The sequence below is a fragment of the Musca domestica genome, unplaced genomic scaffold, assembly GCF_030504385.1.
Source record: "Musca domestica strain aabys unplaced genomic scaffold, Musca_domestica.polishedcontigs.V.1.1 5, whole genome shotgun sequence".
Classification (NCBI taxonomy): domain Eukaryota; kingdom Metazoa; phylum Arthropoda; class Insecta; order Diptera; family Muscidae; genus Musca; species Musca domestica.
This window is the reverse complement of record NW_026712346.1, coordinates 21,107,116-21,128,465: the sequence shown is the minus strand read 5'-3', so window position 1 is coordinate 21,128,465 and position 21,350 is coordinate 21,107,116. Positions and strand designations below refer to the sequence as shown.

At 38.0% G+C, this 21,350-nt stretch overlaps 1 protein-coding gene across 2 annotated transcripts in view; it reads left to right on the top strand.

Moving 5' to 3' along the window:
- Window positions 1-8,951: 8,951 nt before the first annotated feature.
- Window positions 8,952-21,350, top strand: part of LOC101895432 (DNA topoisomerase 3-alpha) — a 30,005-nt gene continuing 17,606 nt past the window's right edge. The window contains exons 1-2 of one of the 2 annotated variants that reach the window (XM_011295202.3): window positions 8,952-9,207; window positions 9,266-9,337. In XM_011295202.3, coding sequence (XP_011293504.1) covers window positions 9,049-9,207; window positions 9,266-9,337 — 231 coding nt within the window. In that variant the 5' untranslated portion in view covers window positions 8,952-9,048. The remainder of the gene's footprint in view (window positions 9,208-9,265; window positions 9,338-21,350) is intronic. The other variant, XM_011295201.3, reaches the window with a different exon arrangement.

Sequence of the window (21,350 nt, the reverse complement as noted above, 5' to 3'; positions counted from 1 at the left end):
GTTACTTCAAAATTACAGCACACACAAAAACACATCCTCACCGTCGAAAGTAGCACACACACACTCTCAATTTAAGCGCACGTACACAAATGACACACAATTTGGCGATGACACGGTTCGATGTCATCGTTGACACTCTGCATTTATGGAGAACACCATGCAAATATTCGAGTCAGCCATGCCACGATCGAACCTAAGACTATAGCACACATGAATCAAAATGGGGGATGTTCTTGGTTGTCATTGCCTATCAAATACATAGCGCATGACAAAGTCAGTGTGTCGAAAAAAGCATAATTCATACCATGGTAGAAATAACAGGTAACAACATAGGCGAAAATTACAACAAAGCAACTTTTTTTAGAAACTTGTTATGTCAAAGTTTTAATCAGGTCGAATTTATTTGATGTATAAAATTTGGGGCAAATTGGTTTGCACCAATCAGAACTCTTCATTCTGAAACATTGAATGAGTTTGTTTTGGTTTATTCATATGTATATATTAGTTGAGATTAGTATATTTTTTAACATATAAACTGAAAATACTACAATAACTGGAAGTGTATACGTATTATACCATCAGTCATATCGCTACAGAAGGTTTGTATAATTTGATATGACCAAAATGTATATGATCGAAATAACGCCTCTTTCGACGAAATCCGTTTCAGGACATTTGGGGTCGATCCGTCCGTCTGCCTGGCTGGTACGTACGATAGCTATAGAATGGATCTTCGCCCAAACATAGTGCATCGCAACATTATTAAAAAACATAGTGCGGAGATGGGCAATGTCGTCCCACTCCTCACGACATTTTTAACAGCACAGAATCCTGTGTGAAGATACAAAAGATAGATATGTTATGTTACCAATTATTTTTTATTCTCTATAAAAATAAATAATTCTCCTTGTAGCATTCCAAGTTATCCTTTTGTATTAGAATTAGGGTTGATGCTTTGCCATTAAAAGTGTGTAAATAACAAATGTACATATATGCGTGGAACTTGTGAATTTAAACCTGTGTGTAACTACGGTGGAACTTTTTTATTTCCACCAATATCAAGCTCGAGAAATTGTAAGCTACTTAATACCCTCCACCATGGGTAGGTGGGTATATTAACTTTGTCATTCCGTTTGTAACACCTCTAAATATTCGTCGTAGACCCCATAAAGTATATTTATTCATAATCAGAATAAAATTCTAATACTATTTTGCTATGTCCGTCTGTCTGTCTGTCCGATTGAAAAGTTCGGCCCGGCCAAACTTAATGTTGTTTTTTACTTGTTATTTTTAATATTTATTTTATTTTTAATAAGTAACAATAAAAAATGATATAATTGCAAATTATATAATTACAAAATTAAACCGAAGAGTAGTTAGAACGTTTTAGTGAATTAAAAAACAGGGGGCATTTTTGGTCACACTTTCCTCAAAGGTCTGGATGACGGTTAAATGATGATCTAAATAAAAAAATATATTTTTTATAAATGGAATTAATAAAAAATATTGGGTTTACGTAAATACCAACCGTTAAATGAAGTTTATAATTTTATTTTCAAAAAATTTTTATTGGTCATGATCCGCTGTTTCGCTTTCTGGACTTTCAGTCGTCTATTTAGTTGCTTAACCCTAAAAAATATTCGGCATTTGAAAAACAGTTCTTTAGCTTTATCCGTTAAGTTGATGTTGTTGCTTCTTTGCATAAGAAAATATTTTAATTTGGAAAAGTGGGAAATGTTGACTCCATTAACGTCGTTAAAAATTAACTCCAAATTTTTAGCTTTCGAAAGAAATTTATCTGTGGGTTTTATCAGGGAACCCTTAGAAACCTGGTCGACCCATGAGTATGAATTTGGCTGACATTGAAAATCTTCAAGATGAATCTTACGGATCATACAACCAGATACGTATTCTAAAGCATCTTCTTGGAAAAATCCAATGTCAACCACATTCGATTCATCCAAGTCGATTACACTGGAATTTTGGGTTGATGCCAAAGTAAATATGTCTTCGCAATCATCCTCTCGTGGATGTTCGTCAAGTTCTGAAAGGCTATGTTGAAATACATATGGAGTGGTAATATTAGGGTTCAGCCACTCTGTTGACTCCCCTTCAACATTCCTTTTTCCAGAGAGGATTTCAGTGTTCCTTGCTAACAGAAAGAAAAATAACACAAAATTGGGATTGAATGAAATATAATAATTATTTACCCTGGATATATTTCCTTATTCTATACATGAAGTATTGGGGGGAAGGATGATCATTGAGACCATCTTGACTTCTCATCGCTCCAAAGAAATGCTCTAAAAGATCTTGATTCAACCGTCTTGTTAATATATAATCGAATTCGTATTTTTTCATATAGTCATGGAGCATTATCAGGGCGTTATTAGTAGTCAATATGCCAACTTGAAAGAACTCAATATGTTTCTTATTTTGAATTATTGGTTTGGACATGACATCATTTATTTTTTGCAATATTTTATTTTGGTCTTGCAATTTCATTCCATAAGGCTCCTTGCATAAAATAATATATTATAATTATATTAATATGAAATTAATTAACATAACCGTATTTACTTTTCCTGGTAGTCCAAATGTACTTGTTGACGAATTTAATATGTCGAATCAGTCATTTATTAGTTGAATAAATTCCGCTGATACTATAGCATTGTCAATCTCGATGGCATTTGCTGTGGTATGTGAAAAAAGCTGAGCAGCTAGTTTCACTTTTTGTCCATCTGTAGTTTTAATCGTTACAAATATTAAATACATATATAGCTTAAATACCTGTGCCTTTAACTGAGAGATGTTCATCGCTTAGTTTGTGGGTAATGGACATATCACTTTTATTGGTGTGTTGCAATACCATTTTAATATACATCTATAATATAGAATCTGAAATGTATATATGCTTGTATGTGTTTTATGTTTCAAAATATTAACACAGTCTAAGGTGTCGGTGGATGTGGGACAAGGTATGCTATATACCTGACGTTAACCCCCAATCTTTCCACAACTTGCGATTTGAGGGTCCCATGTCGCATACCACAGCGATAACAACGAAACCACCACTCCAAAGAGCTTCAATTATATTGAGTTATTCATTTCATCGAAGGAAAGTACGCATATGTTTTCCTCTGGCAACATGTTATTAATTTGCCGCATGAAGCGGCAAATGATGTGGACATCAGACCATCTTTTACATTAATTTTACTACACCAACGTTGCAGAGTATTAACATGAGGAAGGGGATAACCTTTATTATATAGATGTCTATGGGCTCTTGGGCCGGAAGCGTGAAGACATATGGCATTTGAAATATCCTCCCACACTCACTCTACTCTGCTATTGGTCTCCAGTTTTTTGATTTGGCCTTTGCTAAATATGTTTTGCAATGACTTTAGTGCCGAATTCGCCTTCAGAAGTTGCAATTCCAAATCTTTGACTTGGTTTTGGAGCTTCCTTAGAACTTCTACATAATTCTCCGAAACAAAAATTACTGAATTATAAGCAAAATTATATAAACGAATAATGATAGAAATTTTTGGATAAGACATAATAGAAAGATTAACTTGTATTGATTATCTGTACATAGAAGATTGTTACAAATTCCAAACGAAATTTTAAAGATCTCCTTAAAAAAAACTTTATACAGATCTTTAAAGGATAGATGTTCTAGAGTTATTCGTGATATAAATATGGATTTGAAATATCTTTTTTTATTTTATATATGTTTCCATAATTTAGCATTAGATGTTAAAAGCACCTTATATGCCAAACTTTATGTACTTAAAAAATATAAAATCACGTAAAATGATTAAAAGCTCGACCTAGCAGACTTTTTACACCATGTTTCATGTTAGAGAAGTTGCTCTGAATTTGGTTTGTTTTTGCGCCATCTACCACAACTTGAAAAACTCTGGATATTTTTTGAGAAATATCACACAATCCGTTGCATATCAAATTACATACAAGCAGCCCATAGTTCATTTGGTTGGGAAATGTGTATGTTGGCAAAATGTCAAATTTTGGGAGTAAATTGATATTTACGTCTTTTGAAGACCTAAACTTGAAATTTACGAAGATGTGTTCTACTCATTAAAACTACAATACAATACAGATTGTTCCGCTGAGAATTATGATCGTAACCGATATACATTAAATCGGCCAAATTGCAATCAATCCGCTTGAAAAATAAAACCTTCGAAATACGGATTATCAGGAGGTACATGTACCTATAATGAACATTTTGGAAAAGGAATGTCTGTGTCCATGGAGGACCTAATGTGTGTGTGTGGAGATGTCCAGAAAATGCTTACTCTGTTTGTGTTTCGGCATCTTTCATCAATGTTTCTGTGACATGGTAGGGCATAACAACTTCTTTGTCATTTCTATCTAATCCAGCCTCACACTGATGCATCCTCCCGACTTCTTCGCATTGGGCTCCGCTATATATAAACCTTATTTTATATATTTAATTTACATTCCTACTTCTGGCAAATACGTACCCTGGAAATTTCTTTTTTGAACCACCAGAATAGAATTGATACATCTCTGGTACAGCGCATGGTAATAATTTCTACAACTTTTCCCCGTTATATACTTTGGGTTGAAGTGATGAGAACAAATTTTGTGGTTGTGGTTTAAAGTGATCCCACAAATCGCACTCCATTTCAATCTCTTCGTCTCTTCCTTGGGTACATTAAAAAATGTTGCTTGTCGTTCACTATCCTTTCTTTTACAAACAGCACAGCACCTCATATTCTGTTCTTTTATTAGAACTTTATCACAAAATTTAATTTGTATATTTTTGTGTTTATTTTTTTCTCTATGATGTTTGAATTTCTGTTATGTATTTCTACGGCGAATTCGAATTACAACAACTTGTTACCTTGTAATTCTACCATGATTCATACAATTAAGGTAAGGTCACATGGGCAAATATTTGACGGAAAATGTGAAATATTTCTTTATCACAATCTGACCACCAAATATTATTTGACGGTAAATACAAAAACAGCTGATTTTGGGAAAACACAATTATTTGCCGGAAAACAAAAGTTTGACCAATGTGTCCATAATGTGAACATATATGATCAATTATTTTCCTATTTTTTTGTCAAACATTTATTTGACGATGCAAATGTTTTGTAAGGTCAAACAAAGAAAAATGTCAGTTTAAAACATTGGCCAGTATTTTGCTTTAAGAACAGGAGCATTTGTGGCATGATTTTTAATGAATAGAAAAACAAACGAATGCAATAAGTGGCTTTGTTCATGTGGTATTTTTGAATTAACTAAATTTGAATGTTGAGTAAAAAATGTTTATATTTGGTCTGTTCCAGAACTGCGAGAATGTTATTGTTTTTACTACTATAACCGATTTTCCCTTTATTATATCGAAGAAAATTGCGAAACTAGTAGATTCTTGCAGGTTCTGGAACAGGTTATGGGTAGATGCATCAACGCTTGAAACAATGATATTTCAAATTTTGAAATGTTTTGTCAAAAATAAGTAGATTTTTATGTTTTCCTATACAACGAAAAATCGGAGTTTGCAATGATATATATTTTTCAACAATTTTTACAAATTTCAATAATATTTCATTCATTATTTTCAATTCCAAAATTGTTTTGACAGTTCATTGTCCCAGCAGCTATGTCGATGTGACTACATGTATTCTCCTACCATGATACAAACAAAAATGCAAAAAAATTGTTCTGACAAGGAATTTATTCCACAACAGATGTTCTTTTGCTTCCCTTCTCCAAATAAATTATACCCGAAACTACATTTTCTTTATGTCTCTCTTTCACCCTCTCTGTCTATTTCTCTCGGCCAAATAAACTTATGTTTCCTCACAGTTTGATCAAACAATTTAATGGGAAAATATATTTTACGAATGTGAACATGTGTCAAACATGTTTTCCCATAGCACTGTTTGACGCTGTTTGGTGGCTGCTTGAACAAACAAAATCTGTCAAATATTTGACTGTAATGTGAACATTGAATCAACTCTGTATGAATTTCACATTTGTTCAGTCAAATATGGGAAAACAAATTTCGATCAAACATATGCCCAGTGTGACCGTACCTTTAAGGGCTAAGTACATAAGAAGCTTGAAGTCATGGCTAGGCATATTAATGCCAAATTATAATGGAAAACGACGGCTGGATTTTAGTGCGGCTCTGTAATCCCTTTGTGAAATGTCACAAAATATGCCTAGCCATGACTTCAAGCTTCTTATGTACTTAGCCCTTTAGTCTTGTGCAGGCCTTGAGTACACACCATGGTAGAAGAATACAGGTAGTCGCATCGACACAGCTGCTGGACAAACAGTTGATTTTCGTCTTACTAAAGTCCATCAGAACGAAAAATTGTACGAACATCAGAGCGAACTAAAACATAAAAATTTCAGTGTGCTGAATAGCGTCAAATAGACTTTTAAATACGCAAAATTTAATTTTGTTTATTTTTCATTTTTTAAATAAAATTCTTATATTGGGAAATCCCGCGAAATAAGAATGGAATTTTGGGGTCATGTCACAAGATTGAATCTAAAATAGTAGGACTATATAGTTTTATCCCAAAAATTTACAATGTGTTGCCCATTAACATCGAAAGTATGCACTTATTTTGCAATCGAATGTGAAATAATTTCAAATTATTGTATTTTTTTCAAAACAGTACACACACAAAATGTGTATATGTTTTGATAGAATAAGGACACCAAAAGAAAAAAGTTGTATTTATTTGTTCTACCCATGGTACAATAAGGAGGTAGAACTGCTCCATAAAACTACAGAAGCACAGCCCTGGCTATGCCCGCTTCCTGTCAGACTCATTCAAAATTATATGCATCAAGTTGTTTTAATTTTTTCATATTTTTCCTTATTTTTAAAATGAGTTAAATAACGCGAAAAATTATCCAAACTGTTCAATCTCTTAATTTCATCGCTAAACTGGTTAAAAGCTTTAATGCGCGAGCCGCAATCTGCGTGTCTTCCAATCATTTGTTTTGAAAATATTTTGTTTTCATTTTTCAAAACAATAAATTCATACACAAAATTGGCAGACGTCGGGCACACTTAGAAAAAAATTGTAATCAGCTAGTAGCTCTACCTTACCTTTTTATTATGCCATGGTTCTACCTTATGTAATTGTGCCATGGGTGCAAGCACATGAAAAGCTTGTCATGGCTATACATATTAATGTCAAATTATAATGGAATTATAACAACGTCAGGATTTTGGTGCGGCTTTGTAATCCCTTTATGATATGTCACAAAATATGCCTAGCTGTGACTTCAAGCTTCTTATGTACTTTCACCTTAATTTTGCGTTCCACTTCCTTTTTCCTTTGCACGCATGCGAACACAAATGTCAAAGTCAGTCACTTGTGTGTCGTCTGATTATAATTAAGGGGAATTGTTTCAACATAAATATTGCTATGATTAAAAATGGAAGCAAAAAGGTGAGTAAAAATAATAAATACAATTATAATATGACAACAACAGCTGCGAGCATTAGTCATTTATATGGAGAAAATATTAGAAATTGGAAATAATGGAAACATTAATTTTTTTAAGTATGCAAATAAACTGAACACAATCACTGGGAAACTCGGAATGTTACTTTTTATTTGTTTATTTACAATTTGTTTGTTTACAAATGAACTGTCAGTTCAGACAGAGCAAGCTGACGCATGATTGTATTTTTATTACTGCTTTTTCGTGTTTATTTGTCATTTTGGCGCTTTTTTGTTTAGTTCCGTGTTTAATTCTTTAAAGGTATATTTAGCAACACTGACAGTACGTTTATATATAAATGGGTTAACCGACTGGATTTGGATTAAAATTGTCATATCCATTACTTATACTTCAAATAAATCCTCTCAAAGTCGGTTAACCCTAACGTAAAACATGGCATGAGTCACGTAAACATGGCATGAGTCACGCAAGGCTATGCCACTGTACAGCAAAGTGGTAAGGTAGAGCTTCCAGCTGATCACAATTTTTTTCTAAGTGTACCCGACTTCTGCCAATTTTGTGTATGTATTTATTGTTTGGAAAAAAATCAACGATTGGAAGTCGCATAAATTGCAAGACGCGCATTAAAGCTATTCACCAGTTTTGAAAGATAGAACTGTTTAGATCATATTTTTGAAAGAATTCATTTCTTTAATTTTTCGCACTGTTTAACATATTTTAAAAATGAGGAAAAATGAAAACAATTTTTTGCATACAAATTTGACAGGAAGCGGGCATAGCCTCAGGGCTGTATTTCTGTAGTTTTTCGAAGCTGTTCTACCTCCTAATTGTAGCATGGGCCATGGTAGAAGAATATAGGTAGACGCATCGACACAGCTGCTGGGGCAATGAACTGTCAAACCGATTTTGGAATTAAAAATGTTGAATGAAAAATTATTAAATTTTGTAAAAATTGTTGTAACCACTTCCGATTTGCATCGTATAAGAAAATATATAAAAATCTACTAATTTTTGACAAAACAATTTTAAAATTTTGACATTTCAATGTTCGCAAGCGATGATGCATCTACCTATATTCTTCAACCATGGGCTATGCGAAAGAACGAACCTTGGTAGAAGAATACAGGTAGTCGCATCAATACAACTACTGGACCAATGAACTGTAAAACCGATTTTGGAATTGAAAATCTTGAATGTAAACTTATTGAAATTTGTAAAAATGATTGAAAAATACATATCATAACAACTTCCGACTTGCGTCATATAAAAAAACATATAAAATCGAATTATTTTTGATAAAGCACTTAAAAAATTTTGACATATCAATGTTCCCAAGCGTTGATGCATCTACCTACATTCTTCTACCATGGATAATTATCTTTCTTTAGCACTGAAATCTGACCGCCGCCGACAAAATAGACCGGTCGCCGCCGTCAATTGATAAACATCTAATGAGCCGCCGAAAAATCTTTCCGCTTCGTAGTCTGACAAAGTGCCGGGCTTAGGATTTTGTGTTCGGGTTTCAATTTGAGTTCATGGATATTGTTAAAATAAATGCTGAAAGTGTTAACAACTTGTTCATTTCGAAACATTCGACGTTGCTACTCCAAACAAAATTTTGATGCATTTGAAATGAAATATTTAAATGTTGCAGAGAAAAATGATGCTGCAAAAACAATTGCAGGACAATTGTCAAATGGAACAGCGCGAAGAGTACGCAAACTTAATAGATTGCATTTAAAAAGGATAATTTGTTGCTTTATAATTTTAGCGCGAAGGATACTCTGTCTACAACAAAATATACGAATTCGAAGCTACCGTTAAAGGGACAAAGTGTAAAATGGTAAGAAAACAATCAGCCCCAATGGAAAATTTCCTCGATTGTTATTGTTTTTGTGTGCTACCGTGAGCCCTCTACAGGTAGTCTGGATTCCAAATAAATCTTTGCGGCGTGCAGATCAAACTCTCCCCTGTTCAAAATCCTTGACCTAAGTTGAGTTTGAGGGCTATGCTCGGATTGACCTGAAGTTATCACATGTAGGGCAATAACTCTAGTTTATTAAAAACTACGAATAAGAATTTTTACGAGTTAGGAATTTTTACCCTGATTCTGGGAAACTTGGGGGTGGACCCGGGACCCCAGAATTTTGACCTCAAAGTCCCAATGGAAGACCCGGATGCACTTACCCGATATAGACAATATAGGTATCGTTTGAAAATTATGAAAATAACTATCCATCAAGTTGTCACACGTGGGTTATTTATAAGCGGTTCGGAAGTTATAGTCAAATTATCGATTTTTTGGAATCGGATTTTTTTTTATAAAGCACCCAGAAAGTCGAAAAAGGCCCATTTTTGGGGTCCACAATCTTACCTTTTCAAAATGCTAAAATTTGTGCTAGTACCTTTTTCGGGTTTAGAGATATTTTCTTCTGGCAACGCGAACCATATGGTGCTTGGAATGAATCTCACGGTAACACCTAAGCAGGTCTGCAACGAAAGCATATGATTACGCTGACGTAAGGGAAGGACTTTCGCCTTCTAATGTAGATGGTCCACTGGTGTCATGAGGAGCCACCATGTCGCAGTTCTCTGGGCAGCATTCTGGCAGGATGTGCTCCCACTGCGTAGCATTAGTATTCGTAGACCACACTGGAACCGCATAGCTGACCACATACAGACCTATCGCGTTATAAGAGGTCAATAAGGCTTCCTTGTCCGCACCCCAAGTGCTGCCGACTAGCGCTTTGAAGACCTTCTTCCTACTTTTCATCATGTCGCTGATAGCAGTTGATTGCACGACGACTTTTCATGCTTCGGTGTCTAGCGGCAGGTTGAGAACTTTCGTTAGGTACTCGACTCCCGGCGTATCCAGCTGTTTCAGCATTACCATTGAGATTGCGTTTGGGCCCAACGCTTTGGATTATTTAGCGTTCTGGATGACATTTGCAACATTACCCATCGTAAAATGTGGTGGTTCTTCCTCGGCGGGAAGAGATCTGATACGACGTAGTACTCTTCACTTCGACGTAGTACTCTTCACCCCTGCCGAAGGCCGACTACTTTAAAAAGCTGTAAATGTTGAATACATATTTGTGGAGAATAAGTCAATTACTTGATTATTATCGTCAATATCTCCGGAACTACAGGAGATATCACCCTTTTCTTCGGATCAGTCACCGTTACGTCGTTTAAAGTGACTTAGGTCATTTCATCCTTTCCTCCAGGGTTTGAGAGCGACTTAACCGTTACCCACAGCTTACCCATATCGGTTCCAATGTTGCAACATTTCAGATGGTCTTGGCAATTTTTCATCTTATGCACCTGTTCCAACCGGTTGACTTCCACTGTCAAATCACTGATTCTACGATCAGTGGGGTTGGTACGACGGAGATCATCACGCTCATTTCCTAATCCCGCTGCCTCTGCTGAGAAATTTGGTCTTATCTCGGGTATTCGAACAGCTGGTATATATCTAGCGGCTGCAGTTTCGGAAAATCCTTTCTGCTACCCGAACATCAGAAGGGTTAGGCAGTTATCTGAAGCGACGGTTGGTGAATTCTCTGAACTCTGGCCAGTGAGCTTTCCCATGGTGCGGTGTTCAGATGTTATGAAATCGGACGACCACTAATGGAGACGATTATCGGGAGGTGGTCTGAGCCAAGAAAAATAATGTCACGTCATTTATCAGACCGGATGTAAGTCTGGCGAACTGTGACACTCTCCTCTTATTCAGGTAGGGGCATCCTCGTTTACCGTGCAGAATGTGGAGCAGTCAATCTGCGCTGCCAGCGATGATCCGCTCTGGTCATTACCTAGGACGGAATACCACAACTCATTATTGCCTACCACCAATGGTAGGCAAAATATCGCGGTTCCCAGCTTTTAATCGGCGGGATATACACATTGAGCACCTCTACCTCAGTAGTTCCACACTTGTCTGCTACCCCCATACATTCCATTTATGGGTCACTAGAGACTAGCTCAAGCGAGATAGGTCTGTACTAAACAGATTGCTGTAACAGGAACGCTAATCACCCACCTCCTCTTCTGGTGCGATCCTTCTTTAGTACGCTTTAACCATAACAACGTTGTAGGCTGCAATTTTCATTCAGCTTGGTTTCCTTATCGCTGCGATCTTAATACTTCTCCGATTCATAAACTCCACTATCTCATATATTATGTCTCGGAGTCCGTTGCAATTGAATTGCAAAAATGATGCACAATCCGGAGTTGGAACAGTAACATGTAGCGTAAGATGCTGCGGTGTTGGTTGCTGTTCTGGAGATTGCGGTGGAGTTCCATACTACGACGATGCCTCTGATGAGGACGACGAAAAAGTGGACTCGCTTGGGACTACGCTTCTGCAGCACGTCGCAACATAATCCCTTTCGCTGTAATCTCGCAAACGCTTTAATCCGGAACAGTTCTTTTAAAGTGCACCCATTCTCTACATCACTTCATCGCACCGAAACAGATCTGTGGTGGATGACGTTTTGCCAAACCGAGCAGAACCAAGGTCCGAGGTTTTCCTCAATCCCGGCACGGACCAATAAAATCCGGAGCAAGTATTCCGGGATATGCTGCTCACAATGCAGAAAAATAGACAAACAGAAACATGTACTTACTGGGTTGGCAGCCGCTGGCCGAAACGGGAATGTTGTCGTCGCTGCCGTGGTATTGGTGTGACCACTTGTTGGATAGGATAGTTGGATTTTCATAAGTTCAAACGATGCCTATATTGTCTATATCGGGAAATTGGATCCGGGTCTAGTCCGGGTCTTAAACCCGGACTTTCGGATCAAAAATCTCGGGTCCCGGGTCCGTTCTACAAGAAAAAATAGTTTCCCGAAATCAGGGTAAAAATACCTATTTCCAAAAAATCGAAGAGTTTGTACTAAACTAGAGTTAAGGCTCGGTTTTTAATCCGGTTCTACATTATTGATATGTGCAAAATGGGTATCAGCTGCTCACAATGCAGAAAAATAGACAAACAGAAACATGTACTTACTGGGTTGGCAGCCCCTAGCCGAAACGGGAATGTTGTCGTTTCGCTGCCGTGGTGTTGGTGTGAGAACTTGTTGGATAGGATAGTTGGATTTTCATAAGCTTTCAAACGATGCCTATATTGTCTATATCGGGAAATTGGATCCGGGTCCAGCCCGGGTCTTAAACCCGGACTTTCGGATCAAAAATCTCGGGTCCGGGGTCCGTTCTCCAAGAAAAAATAGTTTCCCGGAATCAGGGTAAAAATACCTATTTCGAAAAAATTGAAGAGTTTTTACTAAACTAGAGTTAAGGCTCGGTTTTTAATCCGGTTCTACATTATTGATATGTACAAAATGGGTATCAGTTAAAAGCTTATGGATATGAATACCTATCCAACAAGTGGTCATATGGTGGTGTTATTTGAACCAGTTCCGGTGTAATACAAGAAAATTGCTATTTTTGTACCGGAACTTTTTGAAAAACCCCTAAAAAAGTCAAAAAATGGACCAAATATTTGGATTTTTTTTTAAATCTATATAATACATTATAGCGAAAAATCTTGTCTTTCCAAATAATTTTATATCATGAAATTGAGATTTTCTCCACTAATAGCTTTTTAATTCCGAAATTATTGATTTTAAGGCTACTTACAAAAGTAGCAAACTGTGTGTTGGACATACCCCAGAGGAGAACATTTCAAGGCCTGGACGAAGGCCGGCTTCTTTTAAAAATCATTTAGTTTAGAAAAACAATGGATCGATTAGACGGTGTTCGACATACCTCAGAGGAGAAAATCTCAAGCCCCGGCCAAAGTCCGGCTACTTTAAAAAGCTGTAAATGTTGAATACATATTTGTGGAGAATAAGTCAATTACTTGATTATTATCGTCAATATCTCCGGAACTACAAGAGATATCAGAACATTTTGCACCATTTTGGGAAGCCAAATGGTTGGGGTTCGAAGACCCATATTCAACTCGTTTGGTTCGGATCATTCGGGTTTGAAGACTCATATCTCTGGATCCAAGAAAGAAATTAATATTTTAGCATTAGTAGGTCCGGTCATGAAAATGAACTTTTGGGTCAAATATCCTGGTATCCGGGTCCGTCCGCAATGAAAAAAATACTTTCCCGGAATCAGGGTACAAATACATACCTCTGAATTGAATTGAATTACATTATTGGAGTGTCAATTTACTACCCAAACCCTTGGTGGTGCACACTTTCAAGGTGCATAAATTTCTTTTTTATTTTCTTTTACTGGTGAATTTCTGAATATCCGCACTGTTGCGGTTGCGTAAATGTTGTGGTGTAAATACGTTAGTGCTGCCCATTTTCCAGAACATTCTACATTTTGCATTAACTAGGGAATCTTTCTAGAACTTTCTACTTGTTTCAGTGTTCGTAAGACTTAAAAAATATATCAATTTCTGGAACTTCTAATAACTGATAAGTCGTAAGTCAGACCCAAAAGCAGGCGTTTGGTTAGGAATCGGGATAAAAGTAACACACGCGACAAAATCTTAGCTCAATATCGGCAGAAGTTCTGGTCCTTTTACAGGTCATCTTTTTCGAGCAAAGTAAGAATTTAAGAGCTTGTCTCTTCGATATTTCTTGTGTTCCGGGGACGACTTATGATGGCTTTTCGTTTCGTTCTATTAATTACAATGATGGCTATGAAGGCTTCAGACTTAAATTTCTTAAGGGCTAAAGGGCTAAGTACATAAGAAGCTTGAAGTCATGGCTAGGCATATTTTGTAATATTTCATAAAGGGATTACAGAGCCGCACTAAAATCCAGCCGTCGTTTTCCATTATAATTTGACATTAATATGCCTAGCCATGACTTCAAGCTTCTTATGCACTTAGCCCTTTAAACTTGTGTTTCCTTTCGTTTATACTTTTGTACTTCATGTTGTTAATACTATGTTGACAGTGTCTGCATTTACTGAGGTCTGGAAAGCTGCTAAAATAGTGCCTATTCATAATGGAGGTTATTCTGACGAGTACAGACCCATATCAATAATGCCAATTCTTTCTAAAATTGTTGAATATGCCTTGAAAGATCAAATGATATTATGATAAAGATATAAATGAGCATTCACTATTACACCCGAGTCAACATGGATTCAGAAGTAATCGTAGCAAAACATCTCTTCTGGTTGGATTGACAGATAATATTATGTCAGTGCTGGTGATTGTTGTGTCTTTATTATCACTTGATTTGGAAAAGGCATTTGACAGGATAAATCATGTCAATTTAATCAGTAAGCTACATCGTTTCTTCAATTTCTCGACGTCGGCTTGTAAGTTATTGTTTTCATACCCGTTCGCGAGAAAACAATATGTCTGTTGTAAAAATGTTGTTTCCAGTCTTCTTCCTGTGAGTAGTGGTGTGCCACAAGGATCTGTTCTTGGCCATCTATTGTTTGTCATGTATGTTAATGATTTGCTGAGTTGTATTAATGGTAGGGATTGTATGCCATTGCATTTGCTGATGACATTTAAATTTTGTTTAAAGGAGAATATGTGTTTATGGATGTGTTGCAGTCATCAATTGATTTTAATGTTAATAAGTTGGTTACTTGGTTGCCCTGCAATGGCCTCTCAATAAATACTCAAAAATCTAAAGATATGTTTTTTGGGAACAAGCTCGATGAAATGTCTTGGTTTGTTTCTTGATTCGGGTTTGGTATTTGATGTGCATGTGAATTCTTTAGTGTCCAATGTAAATTTTATTTTAAAAAAGTTGAACTGTTTGGATATAGTTTTGCCAAAGAAAATTAAAATTCAGTTGTGCCTCACTTTTTATATTGTATTGAGATTTTTGGGGGTGGTTGTGGTTTTGTTTTTCGAAAGTTGAAATTATTGTTTCATAGGGTTATGCGATATGTCTTTTGTGTTAAACGTCGTGATCATATATCTCCTTCTGTGAAAGAGTACCTTGGTTGTTCATTTGATTGTTTTTTGAATTTAAAGTCAATGTTGTTCTACAAACACTTAAGATTGCAGACACCTTTTTATACCCTCCACCATACTATGGAGGGTATATTAACTTTGTCATTCCGTTTGTAACTCCTCGAAATACTCATGTCAGACCCAACAAAGTATATATATTCTTGATCAGCGTAAAATTCTAAGTCGATTTAGTGATGCCCGTCCGTCTATCTGTTCTAATCACGCTATCTTTCGAATAAATTGAGATAGATGGCTAAAATTTTGCACACATGTTTATTTTTCCAGTAGGCAGGTTAAGTTCGTAAATGGGCCATGTAGGTCCACGTTTTCATATAGCTCCCATATAACGGTAACCCCCCTATATTCGGTATTTTGGTATTTGAAGTTCCAAATGGATACTACACCCTATGATAGAAAATTGTCTGTGCAAGTCTATGTCTTCGTATAGCCCCCATATAACGGTACCTCCCGATATTCGGTATTTTGATGATTTTAGCGACATTTTTCACGGGAATTGTTTCAAGTCTGATATTTGAAGTTCCAAATGGATACTACACCCTAAGACAGAAAATTGTTTTTGCAGGTCCACGTCTTCGTATATCCCCAATATAACGGTACCTCCCTATATTCGGTATTTTGATGATTTTAGCGACGTTATTCACCGGAATTGTTTCAAATTTGGTATTTGAAGTTCCAAATGGATACTACACCCTAAGATTGAAAATTGTCTGAGCAAGTCTATGTCTTCGTATAGCCCCCATATAACGGTACCTCACGATATTCGGTATTTTGATGATTTTAGCGACATTATTCACGGGAATTGTTTCAAATCTGGTATTTGAAGTTCCAAATGGATACTACACCCTAAGACTGAAAATTGTATGTGCAGGTCCACGTCTTCGTATAGCCCCCATAAAACGGCACCTCGCTATGTTCGGTATTTTGATGATTTTAGCGACATTATTAACCGGAATTGTTTAAAATTTGGTATTTGAAGTTCGTTATGGGAACTACAGTCTGTGACAGAAAATTGTCGGTGCGGGTCCAGTTTCGAATTTGAATATGGTAATGGCTTATGACAAACAATGCATATGTATGTCCACGTCGTTTAGACCCCAATATAACGGCTATATTCGGTATTTTTAAAATTTTAACAGAATTTTTTAAGGATTTTATTTTTTGAAAATAACCAAATTCGTTACAAATGGTGGAGGGTATTAAAAGTTCGGCCCGGTCGAACTTACTGCTTTTTAACTTGTTCTCTTTTGGATCTGTTAAAGTTTTCTAGATCTGTAAGGAACCCGCAAATTCTTATACCACGCTTGACTCCTCGGTTGGAAAAATCCTTCTACGTGAGAATTGCTCGTATTTTCAAAAATCTGCCGCCCAAGCTTAAGATATTAAATTCTTCTCTAAAATGTTATAAGCGTAAATTATATGATCACTTCAACCAAAATGTTGTTTAATAATGTTCATGGTTTTCTTGTGTTTGTTTTTGTATTTCTCTTGCATATTTTTTATTTTTGTTGTTGTTGTAGCAGTAGTACATGTGTGTGTTTCTGTTCTGCTAATCTGGTTCCAGCTCCAGGTTTAGAAATTCTGCTACTTTAACGGGCTGTAGCCAGAGATCTTCTGGAGTGAGTTGGGTAGGTTTGGCTGAGCAATTAAAAAGGTGTAGCGTATTGTGCGGGCCTGTATCGCACGCCGGGCAGGCGTCACGCACATCTTCATCAATTCGTGCCCAATACGAATTGAGGCGACTACACCATCCTGAACGTAATTGCGCCAAAACTACCCTGGTTTGTCTAGGCAGCTGACGTTCTTCGGCTGCAATGGATGGGGGGTGGACTCCGAGGACGGCATTCACTTTGTAACTGCTAATAGCATCCGCGACTGCATCGGTGTGAATGCCACTCAGACCTGCCTGATAGGCTTCTTGATCTAGAGGCTCTCTCTTGTAGCGCTGGACCTCCCTCTCTAGATCATGTATGTCCTTCCTGACACGCCTGGGTGGGGGAGAGTTATCCACCATATGATGGTTGGGATGACTCTCACGGTAACACCCAAGCAGGTACTGCAACGAAAGCATATGATTATGCTGACGTAAGGGAAGGACTTTCGCCTCCTCATGTAGATGGTCCACTGGTGTCATGAGGAGGCACCCTGTCGCAGTTCTCAGGGCAGCGTTCTGGCAGGTCTGGATATTCTTCCACTGCGTAGCACTAGTATTCGCAGACCACACTGGAGCCGCATAGTTGACCACAGACCGACCTATCGCGTTATAAGAGGTCAACAAGGTTTCTTTGTCCGCACCCCAAGAGCTGCCGGCTAGCGCCTTGAGGACCTTGTTCCTACTTTTCATCTTGTCGCAGATAGCTGTGACTTGCGCGGACGACTTGAACATGCTGTCGAACGTTACCCCAAGAATCTTGGGGTAGTTCGTGGTCGGTATTAGATCCCCCTCGACCTGAACATTCAGCTGTGTTCTCATCTCCGCAGACCATGTGGTAAAGAGTGTGGCCGTTGATTTCGTGGCGGATATTTTCATATTCCTCGCGTGGAAGTATGCGGCAAGCTCCGCGAGATAGGGGTTCAACCTTTCGCAAATGTCATCGACCACTGGACCCGACGCCATGATCGTACAATCATCCGCATACGTTACGATCTCAATGCCGTCTGGAGGGCGAGGAATTCCGGAAAGGTAGAGGTTAAACAGTTCTGGAGATATCACCCGGCTTGGGGAACTCCCTGTTTCACTCTACGGGCTTTGGACTTCTTGTTCCGGAATTCCACGTACGACTGGCGTCCACACATATAGTTGATTATCCAACGTTTCAAACTTGGCCGGAGGGTAGTTCTCTGTACGTCCTCAAACAGTGTGGCATGATTGACCGTATCAAATGCCTTTGATAGGTCAAGGGCTACCAACACTGTTCTGTCACACGGCCTGTTCTGGTTCAGTCCTCTACTAATATGTGTGGAAATGGCGTGTAATGCTGTTGTGGTACTATGTTGTGGACGGAATCCATGCTGGTGGTTGGCAACTGTATAGCTTCCTCTAATGCTGGGGAGGAGTAAAGCCTCAAGAGTCTTTGCTACTGGCGACAAAAGCGAAATCGGCCTGTACGATTCGCCTTTACTGGCATCCTTGCCTGGCTTCAGTAGCGGGACCACCCGGCCCATTTTCCAGGTTTCGGGCACTATGTGGGTGGCTAGTGACATATTGAGAACTTTCGTTAAGTACTCGACTCCCGGCGTATCCAGCTGCTTCAACATTACCATTGAGATTCCGTCCGGGCCCAACGCTTTGGATGACTTAGCGTTACGGATGACATTTGCAACATCACCCATCGTAAACTGTGGTGGTTCCTCCTCGGCGGGAAGAGACCTGATACGACGTAGTACTCTTCGCTTCGCCCTATCGCTCTCGGGGTGCTCGACAAATTGTCGGTTAAAATATTCCGCGCACCTCTTCGGATCAGTCACCGTTACGTCGTTAAAAGTGACTGAGGTCCTATCATCCTTTTTTCCAGGGTTCGAGAGCGATTTAACCGTTACCCACAGCTTACTCATATCGGTTCCAATGTTGCAGCACTTCAGATGGTCTAGCCACTTTTTCCTCTTATGCTCCTGTACCAACCGGTTGACTTCCACTGTCAAATCACTGATTCTAGGATCAGTAGGGTTGGTACGACGGAGATCATCACGCTCATTTGCTAATCCCGCTGCCTCTGCTGGGAAGTTTGGTCTTATCTCGGGTATTCGACCAGCAGGTATATAGCGAGCGGCTGCAGCTCTGATGATGTTTCGGAAAATCCTTTCTGCTACCCGAACATCAGAAGGGTTGGGCAGTTCTCTGAAGCGGCGGTTGGTGAATTCTCTGAACTCTGGCCCCTTTGGTCATTACCCCCATACATTCCATGTATGGGTCACTAGAGACTAGCTCAAGCGAGATAGGCCTGTACTGAACAGAATGGTGTAACAGGAACGCTAATCCCCCACCTCCACTTCTGGTGCGATCCTTCCTTAGTACGTTGTAACCATAACAACGTTGTAGGCTGCAATTTTCATTCAGCTTGGTTTCCTGCACCGCTGCGATCTTAATATTCCTCCGACTCATAAATTCCACTATCTCATCTATTTTGCCTCGAAGTCCGTTGCAATTGAATTGCAAGAACGATGCACAATCCGGAGTTGGAACAGCAACATGTGACGTTAGGTGCTGCGGTGGAGTGCCATACTCCGACGACGTCTCTGACGAGGACGACGAAGAAGAGGACTCGCTGGGGACTACGTTACTGCAGCAAGTCGCAACATAATCCCTTTCGCTGTAGTCTCGCAAACGCCTTAATCCGGAACAGTTCTTGAAGTGCATCCACTCTCCGCATCCATTACATCGCACCGAGACAGATCTGTGGTGGATGACATTCTGACAAACCGGAGCAAGCATTCCGGGATATGCTGCTCCCAATGCAGAAAAATAAACAAACACAAACATGTACATACTGGGTTGGCAGCCGCTGGCCGAAACTGGAATCTTGTTGTTTCGGGTCAATCCGGTATCGTAGAACCCGCTGCCGTGGGATTGTTTATTTTTGTTAATTTGTTTTAATGTTAATAATAACTTTAATTAAGATCTTTTAGGTTAATAATATAAATAATTTTAGAGTAGTCATGTATAGAAGTTTTTGCAACCGTCCATGGCCCTATGGGCTAGGTAACTGTGTTAATTGAATATAAATAAAAAATTACTTTACTTTCCGATAGCCTCAGCGGCATCTTAGCAATCAAAGCAAAACAACCCAAAATTTGTTGAGACAATTAAAAATCTAACGCAACTCTGATAAAACTAAAATTCTATTACGTTCCCGGTCATGTAAACATCAACAACGACAACTTCGTCAACGTCAGCTGGTCCACTCCAACTCTCACGATTTTACAATTTTCCCCACACACAAAAGAACAACTAGGTTTAAGAAATCCAAACTACACTCCGGTGATCGAAAAATCTTAAATAAAATCTTCCCCAACCATACCAAAATACACTCATCGGGAGACTGAAATTTTTAATGTGGAAGAAACCGTCGCTCATTTACTCTTCGAACGCATCAAATACAGGAACATAGAAACCAATACTCCAGTTGTGAACTTCATGAGTAAGCTCCAAGGAGAAAAAATTATATGTTCTGGCAAATTCATAAGAGAAAGCAGAGTAGGAATTTAATTAGAAGCAACATAGACAAAGTCTATAAAATTCGTTTTGGCACTGTGAAGGATTGCTTGTTATGCCTGTGGGCCATGTACAACTTTTTCTTATCCCAGAATAAGCAAAAGCATTGAAATAGCAAAAAAAACGAAAATTCAAATTTAACAGTAGATAGAAGGCTATGAACCTAAAACTGTTTCCAAGCAAGGGGGAGCAAGTTGAGATCAGGGGCTATGCCCAGATCATTTTCAAATTTGTATAACTGGTAGGTGTTTTAAAGCTAATTATGGTAAAGTAATTTTTTCGTGGAGAAAATACCCGCTTATTCGAACCGGAAGTTCGGATACAAAAATACCAATTTTTTCCACTAACATATGTTTAAGCTTAAGTAGGACATTTAAATAGACGGCCTTCGGTCTACTCTACTATGATGTAAGTCCAAAACCGTCCCAGTTCTGCTGAAGTTTATATCTTTTTATGCAGTTGACCTTCGGCCGGGGATTCAGATTTCCTGATTATTTTAAATTTGGGTTTCTATGAATTGATTAATTTTAAATTTGGATTTTGTATTTATTATAATATTAGAAATGTTAATATTTTATTCAAGTAGAGTGTTGAGAATTGAATCAAATATTGTACTTTAGCATACAACACATTGTTTATTATTATTTACCTAACCTTAGTATTTTGTGGTACCAATATGTT